We start from the raw sequence: 19,382 nt of genomic DNA on the forward strand, positions 1-19,382 counted from the left end.
ACACTTTCCCATCAGACAAACAGCACGTAGGATTTCATTTTTGACAGATGAGAAAATCAAGCTCCACTCTCACGTCAGATCTGAATCTGATTTCTGTCCATTCTTCCACTGTGAGAAGATGGCTCTGAAAAAGGAGGTAAAGCTGCTCAAGGAGATCTTACTGAGGGAAAACAAGCAGACAAAATCGAATCAGGAAAAGAGGCCACGTCCTAGAAGAGTGAATTTGCCAGAGTGAAGAACTCCATATCCCTCAATGTATTTAGAATTACTTGCATGGTGAGAAGCAAACAGCCTCTAGGATTGAACTCTTAAAGTTGTACCTAATGGCAGTTTTGACTGGAAAATGAAGGGTGGTCTCTGATTTTTATAGTAGTGTGTGTAACATTTCAGGAAACTGCCAGGTAAGAACTTAGAATGACTGAATGACTTCAAAAAAGATGGATTATGATGGAAATCCTTGTCTGACATAGCCAGACTTCAAGTGGTGTTACTCTCTGGACACCTGGATGCCTCTTTCTTGATGTTTCTTAACAATCCTTGCCTTTCTGGTCTGTCTGTCATTTCTTTCTGTCTTCTCTTCTGCTTTTCTTTGATCGCCACATGTGTATTTCCTGTGTACAGTATGTGTGAGTGTGTGTGTGTGTGTGTGTGTGTGTTTGGTCTGACAGCGTGTGTAGTGTTGCTGTCTCAGTGATTCTCACTCTCTTTAACCCAAGCTGCATGGGGCAGCCTATGGAAAGGGCATCTATCTCAGCCCGATCTCCAGCATATCCTTCGGATACTCAGGTAGGATCGCCAGATGACGTCATGCCTCCCTGCGCATCTCTTGTGCCCACCTGTCTCCCATCATGTTCTGTCGGTCCTGTACTGTCGCTGTGCTGCTCATGGATGTGTCACACTGGGTGCGAGCTTAAAGAAGCCATGCCAAACTTTACCTTAACTTCTTCATCTCATTCTTTCCCGTTGTATGGCTGGGTGAGGTGTGATGGTTGCTGGTGGTTGTTGGTTGTGGTGTGATGGTGAGTGTGTTCTTTGGATATGCCATTTAATTATTCATAATTCATAAGCCAAGTGTTTATGATTTTAAACGATCGACAGCAAACTGCATATTCCATGTTGTTCAGGGGAGCAGTGAAAAATTCTGCCTGGGGAACGTCCTGTCCGGAGTTCAGTTTTTTTCTAACTATTATCATCAACTGCAGCACTGGAATGACCTCAATGTTTTACAAGTCTATTTACCACCCTGTTACTTTATCTTAACTGGAGTTATGAAATAACTACAATTTAGGAACAGGACCACGCCTATACTCCTCCTCTTTTATATTATTTGCCATTGCTCCTCTCTCCTCAACTTCTGTGATGAAAACCCCACCCCAGCTCCTTCTTCTATTCCAACCCATGCTCAGTCTTTGCAAGGCCAGAGGGTGTCTGGCTTCAAGGTTCTTCAGCTGAAGCCATCCAGAACTCCAGCCCAGGTTTCTGGGCTGAAGCAAGTTCCCCCTTGCTTGCCTCAGCTCACAGTCAGCATGGTCCACACTTCGCAAACTATTATTTTATTTCAATGAAGGGTGTTTTTTCCTTTTTGTAGGGTGGACATTATTTTCAAATAACATTAGACATGATGATCAGTTTGCGTAATAAAGGAGACAGTTAAAGGAAAAGACAGAAAGACAGGCAATAAAGGCCTGTACATTGAGGTGTAGCTCTTATAAAACAGTCACAAACCTCAAAAAACACCATTATAAACATTAGCACATGGTCAGAACAGGACGGGATAACACTGTTGTTATTTCAGTAACTCTGCCACCATGACAATGTTAACATTGCTGCATGCTACTGTTGGTGGCATACCGCCACTGTTCACACCAATTTTTCTCGGAGGCACAGAACAACATTTCTAAAGCCTTCTGAACACAACATTACATTGGAAAACGGACTTGTCAACTCTAAATCAATGTTATGTTCTTATGTTCTACATTGCTTGTCCAACCAAGTGACAGTTGCTAGGTTGGACAAGCTTTATAGAACATATATCCAATATATCCAACAGAACATATATCCAGCAAATATCCAATTCAAGAGAAACATTTTTAGTAATATTGCAATAATAACAATGTATTCCAGTTCAGTTTCCTATTACTTTCATCTGCATACGCAATGATATGTACAGTACATTTACTTATTTGCTTGTCCACCCCTGCTGCAGTTGCTACAACGAAATGTATTTTAGTGAGTGCAGCATAGACAGGTCAGTAATATGACTTACATATGATGCATATACAGTGTTAGAGAATGCATCATTATCTACAGTCTGGTACTGTTTGACACTTTAAGTTTCATTTTGGAGCCTTTTGGTGGCCTGGTGGTTTATGTATTGACAATATTAATGTAATATGTGTTACATTATTAAGACAGTAGCTAATATAAAAAAAAATCCACAACTCAACAAGGTGACCGACATGGTCTATGCTTATGATTTAAAAAAAACCTGAACACTGTTTCAGCTTAATTAGTGTTTGTACCTTTAATAACAAGAATGATTGTATATAGAGAATCTCACATTCAGTATGAGTGATCCATTTATCATGTTGTGTACTCCATACTCCATCATTTGCTGTGTGATGCATGAGCTTTAATAGCATATATGAAGTAATACATAGTTTCTATATAGTTTCAGGCACTTTGGTACAAACTTTGTTATATATATATACAGTGAGTCCAAGAAGTATTTGATCCCTTGCTGATTTTCTTCGTTGGCCCACTAATAAAGACATGATCATTCTATACTTTTAATGGTAGATGTATTCTTACATGGAGAGACAGAATATTAAAAAGAAAATCCAGAAAATAAATCTAAGGAATATATATTAATTGATTTGTATTTCATGGAGTGAAATAAGTATTTGATCCCTTAGTATTCATTAGCAGTTCTGGCTTTTACAGACCAGTTAGACACTCCCAATCAACTTGTTACCTGACCTGAAGCCACCTGTTCTCACTAATCACTTGTGTGAAAAACACCTGTCCACAGAATCAGACAGATCACACAGATTTCAAGTCTCCAACATGGGTAAAACCAAAGAGCTGTCACAGGACCTCAGAGTCAGAATTGTTGACCTTCACAAAGCTGGAATGGGCTACAAAAAGATTAGTAAGGTGTTGGATGTGAAAGTAACAACTATTGGTGCAATTATCAGAAAGTTTAAAGAGTATAACATGACAATCAACAGACCTCGGCCCGGTGCTCCAAAGAAGATTTCGCCTCGTGGGGTGGCAATGATGCTGAGAACAGTCAGAAATCGTCCTGCAACCACTCGGCAGGAGTTAGCAAATGACCTGAAGGCAGCTGGGACCACAGTTTGCAAGGAAACAATTGGCAACACTTTGCGCAACAATGGATTCACATCCTGCAGTGCCCGAAAGGTACCCCTGCTGAAGAGAGCACATGTGGAGGCGCGCCTCAAGTATGCCAATGATCATTTGAAAGATGAACCAAGTTATTGGGAGAAGGTTTTGTGGTCAGACGAGACCAAAATTGAACTTTTTGGCCTCAACTCCACCCGCCATGTGTGGAGGAAGAAAAATGCTGCCTATGACCCCAAGAACACTGTGCCCACCGTCAAGCATGGAGGTGGAAGCATAATGTTTTGGGGGTGTTTCTCTGCCAAGGGTACAGGGCTACTTCACCGCATCACTGGGAAGATGGATGGAGCCATGTACCGCACAATCCTGAGGGACAACCTCCTCCCCTCTGCCAGGGATCTGAAAATGGGCCGTGGTTGGGTCTTCCAACATGATAACGACCCTAAACATACAGCAAAGGCAACAAAGGATTGGCTCAAGAAAAATCACATTAAGGTCATGGAGTGGCCCAGCCAGTCGCCAGACCTCAATCCGATCGAAAATCTATGGAGGGAGCTGAAGGTCAGAGTTGCCAAGCGACAGCCCACCAACCTTCATGATTTAGAGAGGATCTGCAAAGAAGAGTGGGCCAAAATTCCCCCTGGTGTGTGTGCTAAACTTGTGGTTAACTACAACAAACGTCTCACCGCTGTGCTTGCAAACAAAGGCTTTGCCACTAAGTATTGAGTGTGTTTGGCAAGAGGGATCAAATACTTATTTTCCTCATTGAAATACAAATTAATTAAAATATATTCTTTAAAATTATATTCTGGATTTTTGTCTTGATATTCTGTCTCTCCATGTTAGAATATATCTACCATTAAAAGTGCAGAAGGATAGTGTCTTTATTAGTGGGCAAACAAAGAAAATCAGCAAGGGATCAAATACTTCTTGGACTCACTGTATATATATATATATATATGTGTGTGTGTGTATGTATGTGTGTATGTATGTGTGTATGTATGTGTGTATGTATGTGTGTATGTGTGTGTGTATGTGTGTGTGTATGTGTGTGTGTGTATGTGTGTGTGTGTGTGTGTGTGTGTACAGGGATGGGTAAAGGACAGCATCGGATGCCAACTAAAGATGAACTGGTACAGCGCTATAACCGTATGAACACAATTCCACAGGTAAGATCATAACACTTCAGTTTCTCACACATAACTTGCGTATTCATTTTATAGCAGTCACTAAATAATTGATGCTGTTTAATATTGTATAATGATTTAAAGAAGATAAAAATAAATAAAAATCAACTTATATGGTTTGAAATTGTTCAAAATCAAACTTTTTTCATTTTCAATGAAGTTTTACTGAGTCATGGTCTTTTAATGTGATGTTAATGTGTCAGTTGTAAAATTTCTGATTCTGCGAAACAGCAGAAAATGCAGAATAATGTAAATATTTCTGTGCAGTATTGTATAAGTGAGAAGCTGCAGTGTGTATATGTTCATCCTATAAAATATTTATATGTCAAAGTATTGCAGTATTGTGTTTTGCAATGCTGTATAGATTCTCAAAAACATGGCATGACTAGTTTTATTATTTTTAGTAGACATTTTAGACAGTCTACTTTATATATAAAGTTTGGTGAAATTGGAAACCCTGTATTATAATATGCATCGTATTTGCCAGGTTTTTACTTCTTCCCAATACACATTCTACCCTACTCTATTGGGGTCAGACATATGTACATGAAACCATAACGTCCACAAAAATGACATTTGCTACACTTTTGCCACTAAAGCCACTATGAATGTTGTCTTTTTTTTGTGAAAATTCCATGAAATGTTCCTAATTTTCATAAATCAGTCTAGTCTTAATCCATGAAGTGCCAAATTTTCCGTTGGTCCCTAGTTTATAAATGTTCCTGAATAATAATGTAATGAAGAATTAGTACGTTTAAATCTTAAAAACTAATACTTATTATGATTTTAGGATCTGTATTTTCTCTTTTCACAGAGCCGCCCAATACAGTCCCGCTTTCTGCAGAGTCGGAATCTGAACTGCATTGCACTGTGTGAAGGTGAGCAGCTGAATTGGTGCCTATTATAGCACTCCAGTAGCAATCTGGACCGGAGAAACGGTATGTAGCATTTATAGGACAGTTCAAGACAGGTTCTGCTTTTAAAGGGCCCTGTATTGCACCAGTTGTGCTTATGTGACAGAATCTGAAGTCTGGTTTAATGTGAGTTTCATTAGGATTACACTGACCTGAAACAGTGTTGATAGGTTGGAGTCCTCTGGACACACATATATACATACATACACACACATATGTATACCATATCATGTAGATTAATGCAGGAGGTGAGTTATTCCCCCTGGACCGAAGAGTCTGTCTTGCCTGCAGATATTTTGCTAGTATGAGAAAGAGACATCCTTGTTTAATGCTTGAATAATACTATAAGGAATAAGCTGAAAATCCACAAACCATTCACACGGTTTCAGAGTGGAGTGTGAGGTTTAATGGACAGTATAATGTCTGTGGTTGAGGTTTGTGTTTTTTCTGTATTCCTTTGGCACAGTGATCACATCAAAGGACCTCCAAAAACATGGAAACATCTGGGTGTGTCCTGTATCTGACCATGTGTGCACACGCTTCTTCTTCGTGTGAGTACCTGTGTGTGTGACTATATTTGCATGAGTTTCTATCTGCTGAAGTGTGTTTGTGTGTGTTAACTTAGAGTTGTAATTCCCATCCAAGGTTCTGTGGTTAAATTTAATGAACTAATAATGAGCATACAGCTTATATTCTATTAAAACCTAGAATGTAAGAATATAAAAATATAGAACATAATCATATAAGAAAATTAACAAGTATAAATTGAATAGAGCACATTAAGATATGATTTCTAGAGTATTACAGTAGTGATGCATGAGTGCATGCAATCATGCAGAGTGAGTATAGGACACACCTCATATCTCGCTGAATACCAACTGTTTATGAGGGGTGCGGAAGCTAGCTAGTGAAGAGAGCTACTGTGGGCCTCATAAGTATTTGGACAATTATTTTCGCTCCATTGTCAGAGACAGAAATTATTTATAACAGTATTATTTCTTAATTAGATAAAAAGAAATGAATTAAATGAAAATGAATTCTATTACTTGATGCTCAAGTAATAGAACTGAGGAGTGTCTGTAACATCGTCCATTAACATCTATCTCTTTGTCTGTGTTGTCTCTTTAGATATGAGGATGGTCAGGTAGGCGATGCTAACATCAACACCCAGGAACCCAAGGTGCAGAAGGAGATCATGCGTGTGATTGGCACCCAGATTTACTCCAGCTGAGAGGGGTTTCCCCGAGGGGCTTCTGCAGGGGCTTTTAGAAGAGCGTCCCAGCCCTCGCTGCAGAAACGGCCAAAACGTGTCAGCTTCAGTGCCATTCGAAAACGAGGGGACGGCCGGAAGAGCTGAGGGTCTATCCCTCCTCTTTCTTCCCAGTGTACTCCTCTTTCTCCCTTTGTTCTTTTTTCCTCTTCTGTCATTTACGCAGAGGGTTGGATGGGTGTCCCCTCACTCCCCCGCCATCCCCCGCTGTGTGGTTTGCGGCCTGCTTGGGGCGGCTGGGCCCGCAGGAGCCTCGTCGTCCTCCTCTTCTTTCTCGTTGTCCTCCTCCTCCTTCTCAGCGGGAAGTAAGATAAAAGAGCATTGGCAGAGCAGACGACGTCACGACACTCTTTCAAGTTGTGCGACTACAAAGAGAAGCCGAGAGTGACACACTCTGTTAAACTGCACCCACGGACTTTGCGCGAACCTTGTGTGACTCTGCCATGGCTCTAGCAGACTCCTCCCACATGTCATCTGTCCCCTGAAGGAGTCCTCCCAGAGCAGGTGAAATGCTTGATTTGGATACTCAAGCCTGTCAGTTATACTGTTCGAACTGTATCGAACTTGCCTAAGTACGAGGTGCACTCTCTGTTTCTCTGTTTCTTTCTCTTCTCTTTTTTTGAGCTCCTCATACCAGTATCGCTCGCGCTACTTGTTTTTCGACTCCTCCTGTTCCTCACAGCTTTCGCTGGTGGACATTTATCATTTCCAGTATCCAGAAGAAGAAAAAAAACAAGCGAACAAAACCAAGTAATCGAAAAACATTTTTTGCATTTCTTCCTCTCTGGATAGTAAGTGATGAGTCCCACATGCACTCTTTTTATTGTGTTTGTAAGGACATTATCCTCTTGATCTGTTTACTTTCATATTCTTTGAGTAATGACACGTATTAATATCCAAGATGCAGTTATCTCTCCAGTTGCTTTTGTTCAGCGACTCCTCCCGGTGAAATCAATTTCCTTTCTTTTGTCTCCGGTGCGCAATATGACAGAAACACACACACACACGTACGCACACATACATACACATACGCTCAGTAGAAAGATGTTTACTGCAATTTATCAGCATGAGCATTGGATGCCTGGGCTGAAAAACGAGCGAACGGAAAGGCATTATTGTTCATATTCATCGTTATTTCTTCCTAATCACTGGATTTTCTAAATACATGATGTCCTGGGTGGGGAAGGCTCAGCGGGCGTAGCTGTAAGACAAAGCGAATCGCTTTGCAGCTCAACGCCTCTTTTATCTCTATCTCGTTTGACATTCCTTAATGGCCGTGTTTATTACCATGCAGCCTACCTCTTCTTGGTTCACAACTGGACAGCCTGTTCTCCTCCAGATGTTCTGTAAAGAGACTAGAGTTGCTCCCAAAGCAGCTCTGTATTTCTGACGCACTCCTTCGGCTTGCCCTAGAAGCCTGGCCCGAGTGTCCGTGTAGACTCCATGTACGAGTTTGTATCTTCAACCAGTGGAGTTCATATCAGATGTTGCACCTGAACATTAATATGCAGTCATGGCTGCTCTCCTGCAAACGCACCTTCACTCCGAAATGCCCTTGTAGCCCAGTGTACTACGGCACGTGATCCATCAGAAAGGACCCGATGAATGAATGTTGGACGATCTTGGAGACATAAGCAGAAAGACTGTACAGAACGTGAGCTCTGCTGAAGGCAGATGATGAGGTGGTTTAGGATGAATGTCACCCCTGTAGTTCTCTCTCATGGTCTGTTGTCTTGGTTGTGCTTTTACCAGGCTGGCCCCGCACAGTTCCTGCTCTTCTTGTATGTCAGTGCTCTGTGTAAACTGATGTTATGAAAGCGGCACCTGAAAGAACCAATAAAGAGAGATTTTGCACAATTTTAGATACAGGATTTTTTTCTGCCTGTTGAGATGCTTGGAAATAGATTGAGGTGCACTTTCTTCAGTTCTTCTGAAGGGGGCCCTCCATCCACAGCAAAACAGGACAACACTGTCAAAGAGGACGTTGTTCAGGCTAGTGTCTCTTCTTGTTTTTTTCTTAATCTTCTCTTTTCTTTTATGATGTTCTGCTTTTCTTTTTTTTGTCCTTTTTTCATCTCTTCTTTGCCTTCTTTTACTTCTGGTCTTACATTTTTCTTCTTTATTTTCACTTTTTCATACTTTTTTCACATTTTTTTTGTATTCTCTTTTTCTCTTTTCAGGTTTTTTTTAATTGATTTTCTCTTATTTTGTTCCTTTTTATCCATCGCTTGTCTTTTATCTTCTTTTTTTAATTTTTTCTTCTTTTCCTTTTTTAATTTTTTTTTCTTGTTTTCTTTTATTTTCTCTTTTCTTTTCTTCTCTTTTCTTTTTTATGTACATGTATTTGCACAGTTACTCGATAGTTTTACAGTAAATACCTTCTTTATTCAATCTTCATTTAATTAGTTTTCCCCCTTGTTGAATTTCAGTTGGATAGGAGAACCTTTTAAGCCAACGCACCCAATAGATTTCAGTCAGTAAAATGTGTGAATTGATATTTTCGGGACTATAAACGATGCACAGATTTCCAATTTTCAATTTTCTCAAAAAATAAAAAAATCTCCATAGACACAAAGTACACAGCTGGACGTCCTTTAACCAAGAACGGTAACGGCCTGATGACTGGTGGCGATTAGTGAACAGATGGTCATCATGCTGACTGAAGCCTATATTCCATTTATTCTACAACACCAGACCTCACTCCAGATTTCACTACAGAAACTACAGTTTCCACTCTGACTTCACTGACGTCTTCCACATTCTTGCTCGTTTTACTCACAGGAGCTTTAGTATCCCAGTTTGGAAAGCCTGTGCGTGGGGGGAGAGATCACACAGCTGTCACACTCTCCCCCATGATCTCGCCCACACAGCTGTCTCTCTGGCACACGCTGGAGGACCAGACCCTCAGCACGAATGCTGCCTTAGAGATGTTTTTTTTTTTTTTACATTCGCAGAGTCATCATTAGGAGTTCTGTCTTGCGTGAATGTGATGTAGAATCAGAAATACGGTTAGCTAGCCTTTCCCCTTACTGTGAAATGATGTGTATCTGCACTGTAAGGATTAACACCTGTCTCTCTGAAGTGTCAAAACATCCTTTCAAATCATTTTCACATCAATCAATTGTATTTAAACAATTCAACCTAATTATACTACAGAATAGGAGGTTTTATTCTGATAGTAACAGCAAACGACACGGGCTCAACGGTGACCACAGGGATTGAGGTTTAATGTTTCCTTTCCTTTCTTTTTATTTTCTTATTTTTCTTTTCTTCACTTTTCTTTTTATCCTGCACATTTCTTCTCCTTTTTATCTTCTTTTTTCTTCTGATCTTTTTTTAATCTTTTTTCTTTTTCTTTTTTCTTCTGTTCCTTTTCTGTTTTCTGTTTTCTTTTCTTTCTTTTTATCTTCTTTTCTTTTTTCTTTTCCTCGTTTTCTTGTTCCTTTTTTCTTCTTTTTTCTTTTCTTCTTTTCTTTACTCCATTACAGTTACATACCATAACTTTTTTTAAATACTTGCTTCATTTAATCTGTTTTTCCTCCCTCCCATTTAATTAATCATTGAATAGGTGAGCCTTCTAATTTTTAACTGCCAGCGTAACTGATAGATTTAAGTCTGTAGAACGTATAGAAACATTTCCTCTGTTATGGTGAAAAGGTAAAGCTTACGAGTATAAACATCTGACCACAGGGATTAAGTTTCAATGCATTTTCCTTTAAATTCCGTTATATTAGTACACCGAACACACAGCTGTGACTGGAGGGGCTACATACACAGTAGCTTAAACACCACCCCATGTTTTTTTTTTTTTTTTTTTTTTTTTTTTTTTTTTTTTTAAGATTGAAAACAGCCTTATGGCCCAAACACTGAATCTCAGTTGAGTTGCTGCTTGCTGACTGATTCACCACAATATAACAGTTTATTTTTACAGCCCTGTTAACAATTCTAAGCTTGTTCATGTATATCCTTGGGTTCAAAAACTAGTTCTGATCATTCCAGCAGTGCACAAAGGCAACAAATGGCCAGTTTGGGTGCCAACACTGCAGTTTCCTCCATTAGGGGGAGCTCTTGTGCTTTATAATGACTGTTTTTAACAGTGTAGAGTTTTGCTCTCTCTGTCACTCCCTCTCTTTCTCTCTCACTCGTTCACACACACTGTGGGTGCTTGTTTTGTTAGATAAAAATGGGCTGACATGAGGGCGCAGGGTCAGAGCAGGTGCCCTGCCCTCTTCTGCACCAACGCTCCTCTCTCTCTCTCTCTCTCCCTATGCAATCAGGGCCAGTGCTTTGATTCAGCCACAAAAGGAGCAATTAGGTGAGGTTGTTTAATCACGCGAGCGGCCGACGCAGAGATGCCTCTTAGCCCGCATGGAGCCGGACAGCTCTGACAGAGAAGGTCAGCTTTATAACAGACCACCCAGGGGTCTCTCTCTCTTTGTCTCTTTCTCTCTCTCTTTGTCTCTCTCTCACTCACTTTCCTCTCTTTCCTCTCTTCCTTTCTCTCATTCTGTTTTTCTTTCATTCTGTCTGATGCTCTGTCTATCTCTTTCTCTCCCACTTTGTCTCTCTCTCCTTTAACCAAATTTCACTCCTGTTAAAGACCGGACCGGACCAGTTTAGTACATGTTATTTTACACTGTGGTTTTGGTCCTTATTACGATACATGCAGTAATTCTGTGATGTGCTCAGTAAAGTGTACTGTGATGTAAATCATCATGACAATTAGGGCTGAAAAAACATTTTTTGGTGATATATATTGCAGTTGCAGTTTTCCCCAGATTTTACCACAGGTCACCAAGAGTCAATGCTCCAACATGTCATGGTGTTAATAATGAACTCTGTGCTTCTGAGATTGGAGTAAAATGAATGATATTGGGCAGATGTAATCTGCCTCTGGTAAAGATGTCAGGGGTAGATATGTCAGAAACGTTGAAGCATGACGTGTTTGATTTAATTTGCCTTACGTGACCTTGCTCGTCCTGTGTTCTGTCTGCCTTCACAGCAAAGCCGATGCTGAAGCGATATATTGTGAAGCTCTAATGATATTAATACAAAAGCATGTTGCCTTCTTATTAAAGACTGATGAGAAATAATACAGCGATAAAACACACCTCTGTTTGTCCTGTAAATGTCATCTTGCATGCATTGAGAACATGGTATTATAGATATTATAGCTGTACTGACCCAAACTTTAGAAAGAGTGAGTCATGATTCAGCCTTTTTTTGGGGTGTGGTTCTTTGTGCACTGACAGAAAGCAGGACGAGCAAGGTCACATAAGGCGAATTAAATCAAACACGTCATGCTACAACTTTTTGAACATATCTACCGCTGACATCTTTACCAGAGGCAGATTATATCTGCCCAATATCATTAATTTTACTCTGATCTCAGAAGCACAGAGTTCATTATTAATACCATGACATGTTGGAGCATTGATTCAGCCATTTTTTGGGGTGTGATTCCATTGCTGAATGTGTCCGTGTGTTCCCATTACTTGTCTATAGCTTGTCCCATAGCTTGTCTCTGTACAAACATTATATGTCCAAATGTTTGTGGACACCCCTTCTAATGAATGCATTCAGCTACTTTAAGTTGCACCTATTGCTGACATAGATGTGCAAATGCACAAACACAACTTGTCTAGTCCCTGTAGAGAAGTACTGCCAATATAATAGCACTTTTTGGAGCAGATCAACATTAACCTATTGGCACCATGCCTAATGCCAGGCGTGGGCTAGAGGGGTATAAAGTCCCCCCCAGCATTAAGCTGCAGAGCAGTGGAATAATAGTACTGTACTTTTGGGATGAGCTGGGGGATTGGGGGTGAGGTGGGGTGGTATTTATCCAACATCCTGACCTCGCTAATGCTCTTATCGCTGAATGCAATCAAATCCTCGCAGCAATGCTCCAAAATGTACTATAAAGTTACTCCAACAAAACTTTTTTTTTTTTAAATAGGTTGATTTCAGAAGAAACAATGAATACACAGGTTTCCCAATACTATTGTTCACATAGTGTAGATAGATAGAAACAGGTAAGCTAGCTAGAAAGATAGCTGGGCAGGCAAAAAGAGATGGAGGTGGATAGATAGATAGATAGATAGATAGATAGATAGATAGATAGATAGATAGATAGATAGATAGATAGATAGATAGACAGATAGACAGATAGATTGATAGACGGACAGGCAGAAAGATATATGATGAATGTACTTCATTGATCTTTCTTGCTACAGTGTCCAGCAGTGCTATGATAGGACTGAATGGAACTGACTGAGAAGTAAACCTATAAAATCACTGAAAATGAGCTTTAATGTCCTTGAAATTTTCCTCGAAGGTTAAGGTAAAAACAATGTAAGATTCATACGACCTCACGAACACTCCTGCTCTCTCTCTCTGCATCTCGCTTGTCTTTCTGTGTTGAAATGATTGAATGTGTCTTTAATTCTCCACCTCAGGCCCTGAGAAGAGAGACTCGGAGGGGAAAAAACGAGTTCAGCGACACAGACTTAAAGTGAGCAGCAACCGGTGACCATGGAGAGAGTGTAGAGAGCATAACACACACACACACATGCACACACACACACACACACACACACACACACACACACACACACAGTTAACAGCTGGGTGGGTAATGTCTTGTGACATGGCAACACTCTGTGTCCTTCTGCCTGAGTAACGTCTAGGAGATGCAGCAAACAGCTATTGTTGAACCACAGCTTAATTACACACACACACACACACACACACACACACACACACACACACACACACACACGATCAGACAGTAGACCTTATCCACAAGACCTAACTACCATGAAACAGCAACACAAAAACATGTACACTACCTGTCAAATGTTTGGGGACACTTTGCCTTTTTTTTAAACGTACTGAGTAATGTTCAAAGCGGTATACTGCAATAATCTGTATTTTTTTCTCTAGGGCTCCCCTTACAGATGGGGAGTGTAATTCACTGTTACTTCACTGCTGTAAATACAAAACACACTTTGAGCGCACCCTCCTCGACAGCTGTACACATGCATTTGTTGACAAGCTGCAGGATATAGAGGCGGCATTAGAAGTGGAAGAAGCATGTGGACTGGGGAGGTAGAGTAGTATTACAGGATTTAACACAAATATGACTCTTCTGGTAAGTGCTCTCATGCAGCTCCACCAAATTCAGAGTTCCAGCCCACAATGATGGAAACATCATTCTCCTTATTATAGTCAGTGGATCATCAACATGATTCTGAAGCTGCTATTTATCATACAAATGCTACATCATTTACATAAAATAACGCTGTGGAACTTCTCCACTTCAATCTTGTTTTCTATCTATACAACCCGATCCACTTTATTCTCTCCAAGTTGAAGTTTTACTAGCAAGTGTTTTTTTTCTGTTGTTTTTTTGAGGGTAGGTGGGTTCAAAATGTACTGCCGCCTCCGAAAAGCTTTGATGCTGAGCTGTGAACTGTATTGCGAAGGAATATTGATCCTGGTGTTGAATAGCTGGCAATCCAAGGACAGATCTGCACATTCACCAGGTGGTAAAAGAAAGAGTGTGGTGCCTTGGATGGCACATTCTGACCAGGCAGGTTGAATAATGCTTGTGGGCCACAATTTTCAAACCGTGCCACGCATTCTTGATTGGATTGAGATCTGGACAGTAATTTGGCCATTGTTGAACATTTCTTGTTCTTCTGTGTAGCTTTGGCCTTGTGCTTAGAATCATTGTCCCGCTGAACAGGAATTCTTCTCCAAAGCAATCATTTTTCAGCAGACTAAAGCTTGTTGCCTTGCGGTATGTCTTTTGTATTTAGCACCATTCATCCATCCTTCAGTTTTAACAAGATGGCCAGTCCCCTCTGATTAAAAACATCTGATCAACGGCACTCAGAAACCACCATGCTTCGCTGCTGGAATGGCATTTGTAGAGAAATAAGCAGGGTTAGGTTTGTGCTACATACAGAGTTTAGAATTTTGGCCAAAAAGCTCAATTTTTCTCATCTGACGATACGATACAATATTTTCTCTTTCTGGGATACTTCAGAGGTGCCAAGATTGGCCTCTTTCTAGCCACTCTCCCATATAGGCCAGTTGTGTGCAACGCTCTTGATATTGTTTACCGGAGCACTCCAGGCTCAGTCACTGAACTCTGAAGCTCCTTCAAAGTGATTGTTGGCCTCTGCATCTTTCCTCACATGGCCCCTTCTAGCTCTGATAGTAAACATACTACACCCAAACTTAAACCTAAACTTAACCTACTGCACCTAAACCTAAACTTATCCTACTACACCTCAACCTAACCTACTACACCCAAACCTAAATCTAAACTTAACCTACTACACCTCAACCTAACCTACTACACCCAAACCTACACCTAAACTTAACCTACTACATCTCAACCTAATCTACTACACCCAAACCTAAACCTAACCTACTGCACCTCAACCTAACTAACTTAAACCAACTCTTACTCCAATCCTCAACCTAAACTTAACCATAGTAAAATATGAATGTTTGACCATTTCTGTAAGAGTGTATGTCCATTTATTTCAGAGGCTCCTTGGAGGAGAAAAGCAGAATGCTGTGGTGCTGCTGTTTTCTTAATTCTTTTTTGACTGCATGAAAGGGTGGGTTGTGTGTATTTGGCAAAAGGGCGGCACCAGTGGATGTATTTATAAAATATATGCCACAGTGTTTGTGTTACAAATATTACAAATTTCTTGGGGTGCACTTTAGTGTTACATGTACGAATTTGTTTGTATGTGGTAAGATCTTGTTGTGTGGTATGATACAGTTTCATTTTCATACAATCAAGCCAAAAGTGCTCACTGGTGTACCCAAACACCTGGGCATTATTGTGCAGCCAGTTCTTATCTTAACCCTTGTCTCTAATTTCCTTCGAATGCTCTTTAGTCTTCAATTTGAGAGCTTGCCTTTAGCTTCACTGTCTGATGAATGGTACTTGATCTAGGGGGGCCTTTTATCCAGAAAAGGTGATTTTTTAATGATTCACATGTAGAGGACAATCGTAAGTCAGTTGTGTCCTCGTTAGGACGATATCTTTCATCTGTCAAACCTTAGAACTTCCTTAGCACAGGGGTTGAACACCTACACAAACAGGGTTTGAGTGATATCTTTCCCTCTGTTCTGTTCTCTTCTTCTTCAGCACTCCAGTCTTTTCATTACTCCTGGTTAATTTCTGTTTTTCATTGTTCTTCTCCTTCTTCTTTTCAATCATTTTCTCTACATTAATTAGATTTTTTTCTCCCTCTTTCAGTCTTTTCTGTTGGCTGAGAGTGAGTTGCTGAAATTATCTGCCTCTCACTGGAAGCGCAGGGAGGGAGGAGAGGGCTGATGATGTTATTCGCCTTCTCTCTCTCTCTTTTCTTTTAATTCGTTTTGCATTAAATCTCCTGTCTTCAGAGACAATCCTAATTCCTTATTATTTCCACTTCACAGCACCGGTGACATCCGCACATCAGCAAGCTTCACACCCGCCAGACGCATTCTCCTCTCTCTTCACTCATCCAACCATTCATCCACTCCTCCCCCTCATCTTTCCATTCTCGTCTCACTGCTTCACTACGTTCCTCCTGCACCTCTATGCTCCTCAGTTGGGATGGCCTGATCGATACCCAAGTATTAACATTCATTTCAATGTGTATTTACACCGATCAGCCATAATATTACCACTGACAACTTGAAAAACATTGGATTATCTTCATGTACAGTGGCATCTGTCAAGCGGTGGATATATTAAGCAGCAAATAAACAGTCAGTTCTTGAAGTGATAAAGTGTTAAAAGGAGGACAAATGGTGAAACGTGACAAGGGTCAGCTTCTAATGGCTAGACCTCTGGGTCAGAACACCTCCAAAACATCAGGCAGGTTCCTGGCATGCAGTTCTCAGTACCTACCAAAAGTGGTCTAAGGAAGGACAGCTGGTGAACCAGGGAAAGGATCGTGGGCACCCATGGCTCACTGATGTGATCCATGGAGACCCTACCTCACAACATACAGGACTTGATCTGTCTCGGTGCCAGATACCACAGGACACCTTCAGAGGTCTTGTGGAGTTCATGCCTTAAAGGGTCAGATCTGCTGTGGCGGCACAAGAGGGACCAAGTCTCTATTAGGCAGGTGGTGTTGATATGGTTGATTGGTAATGCTGTAAAAAGTGCAGGGAAATCTATACAGTAACATGCAAAAGTTTTGACACCCCTGGTCAAAATGTGTTTCTGTGAATAGTTAGGTGAATAAAAGATGACCTGATTTCCAAAAGGCATAAAGTTAAAAATAGAACATTTTTACAAGATAGCCAAAGCATAAGTACGACTCCCTTCATTGGTCAGTACTTAGTAATTGGCAATTATCACCGCTCCTAAATGCTTATTGTTGCCAAATGAAGCAGGATATGGGGGAATTTTGCACATTCTTTCTTTCAAAAGGCTTCTAGTTCTGTGGGATCCTTGGGCCATCTTGCATGTACTGCTCTTTCAAGGTCGATCCACAGCTTTTCAATAATGTGTAGGTTGGAATAATGTGAGGGACATGTCAAAGCTCAGCTAGTGTCTCTTTAGGAAGTCTATTGTGAAAGTGTGATTTTGAGGTGTGGTTATGGTCATTATTCTACTGTAGATGAGATCCTCAGCTTCTTTTTGCAAACAATGTGATGTTTTTTTCCAGAATTTGCTGGTATTGAATTGGACGCATTGGTCCCTCAACATATTTTTCTCCAAGTGTACTTCATTGTGGCTGAAAAGTTGTATTTTAACTTTAGCAGCCCACAGAACTTGCTTCCAAAACTCATTAGTCTTGTTTAGATGTTCCATTAAAAACTTCAGAATTTGGTGGTGAGGGTGCAGAGAAGATTTTCTTTTGATGTCTCTTCCATTAAGATCGTATTTGTGTCTGTGAAATCCTCCCGAAGGTGATTTGCAGTCAAACTGGGGTTCTGATATGCCTTTCTACCAATCACTTGAGCAGTTCTGTTTCAGTGTTCCTGTAGACTGCCATTTCTTAATGACGTTACAAACTGAGGAAATGTCTGCCTGAAAACGCTTTGCTGCTTTCTGCTTTGTGCCCATCCATTTTTCAATTTTTAGAGTACTAGACAGCTGCTTAGCAACAAGAACTTTTTGTACGTATAGGACAAAAGTGTACAGCAAGACATTCATAATGTTTGCAACCAGCAGCTATACATATTTTAGGAATCACAAGGAGCTGGTGGTACTGTTACCAAATACACACATAACCGACAAAGTCATGTCATGTACTCGAAGAAAAATTAAGAAAACAGCGGCGACACAGCATTCTGTTTTTCTATGTGGAGCTTCTACAAAAATAATAAATGGATGGAATCTCCTGCAGGAACGGTAAGAACTTTACATTCTACTATGGTTATGGTTAGTGTAAGGGTTGGGTCAGATTTAGGTTACGTTTAGGGTCATAGTTAAGGTTCAGTACGAAGAGCATTGGTAGCAGTGATTAATAGGGACACACAATACATATATCTCAGACAGTCTGAAAAATCAGGGGCATCATCCCTCCCTACTGTTCATGACTTTGCTCCTGCTTTATCAGAGCTGAGGTGATGGCTGTGGCTTTTTAATCCCACCTGTTTAGGGAGTGAATGTAGAAGCCATTGGGGGCTGATGAAGGAAAAGAGCAGCAGTGTGCTGTTCACTGCGTTCACAAAGCGAGTGCGTATTCGCATGAACACATGCTCTACTCCATCTGTCAGCCAACCAGGCAGCTGTCAATCCACTTCTACTGGGAGAATGTTCAAGGACAACGACACGCTGAAGACTCACCCTGCCAAAACCACAGCAACCCCCCACACAGCCTGAGTCCTTACTGCTTCACTCAGTCAGACAGAGAGAGAGAGAGGGAGAAATAAAGAGAGAGGGACAGTGAGAGAGATGTTTAGAGGGAGAGGGAAAAAGAAAGAAACAGGAAGGGAGAGAGCTGGAGAGGAAAAGAGAGCAGGAGTAAGAGTAGGCCTGTTTGTACTTGAGTACATTTTATTTGTATAGTGATTTTTGATTTATTATTATTTTGTTTGTATAGTGTCCACATGTATCCGGATATAAAAAAAAAAAGGAGGTTATTGTCTTGTGTTTGGGTCACCCGTTGAAACGGATAAACTAGGAGAATAAGAGCACATAACAGCTTTATATAAAAAGTCCAAATGTGTTGCTATAAGTTCTCTGTTTGGCACATGCTTGACTGTCCATGATGGTAGTTATGTCCTGGGGCAGGTCTAGAGCAAGATCTCTATTGTTTAGTCTGTTAACCTCAACCTCTAACATTAAATCCAACTCTGGTGCCTCACGTTTTGTGTGTCATGACTCTGGATCACTTTACATATCGCTGCATGCCTCACCTCTTGGACCTCTAGATTCTGGCCCAATCAAGGCTGAGTGCCTGTTGGAGGTGGAGAACTTCCTTTACGCTTTAGTTTAGCAGGCCTGTGTCCCAAACTACGCTACCAGGCTACATTATTTCGAAACTAGCCACCACTTAAATTGCATTGATTAGTGCAGTGGTCTCAATAAAGTAAAGGCATGTGTGAGTTCGGATGCTGCAACAGAATAGATACATTTTAGAGCTTTAATGTCGTTCTGAGAACAAATTTGCA

The 19,382-nt window shown here is 40.7% G+C and overlaps 1 protein-coding gene across 5 annotated transcripts in view; it reads left to right on the forward strand.

The window, feature by feature from the left end:
- The window catches only part of LOC140575157 (protein mono-ADP-ribosyltransferase PARP6), a 31,630-nt gene extending 23,039 nt beyond the window's left edge, over positions 1-8,591 (forward strand). For 4 of the 5 annotated variants that reach the window (XM_072695346.1, XM_072695345.1, XM_072695348.1 and 1 more), the window contains 5 exons: positions 717-786; positions 4,453-4,532; positions 5,365-5,428; positions 5,931-6,015; positions 6,593-8,591. In XM_072695346.1, the coding sequence (XP_072551447.1) occupies positions 717-786; positions 4,453-4,532; positions 5,365-5,428; positions 5,931-6,015; positions 6,593-6,695 (402 nt within the window). In that variant the 3' untranslated portion in view covers positions 6,696-8,591. Of the gene's footprint in view, positions 1-716; positions 787-4,452; positions 4,533-5,364; positions 5,429-5,930; positions 6,016-6,592 lie in introns of those variants that run through there. The other variant, XM_072695349.1, reaches the window with a different exon arrangement.
- Positions 8,592-19,382: the final 10,791 nt, after the last annotated feature.

The sequence above is a fragment of the Salminus brasiliensis genome, chromosome 13 (assembly GCF_030463535.1).
Source record: "Salminus brasiliensis chromosome 13, fSalBra1.hap2, whole genome shotgun sequence".
In the NCBI taxonomy this organism is placed as follows: domain Eukaryota; kingdom Metazoa; phylum Chordata; class Actinopteri; order Characiformes; family Bryconidae; genus Salminus; species Salminus brasiliensis.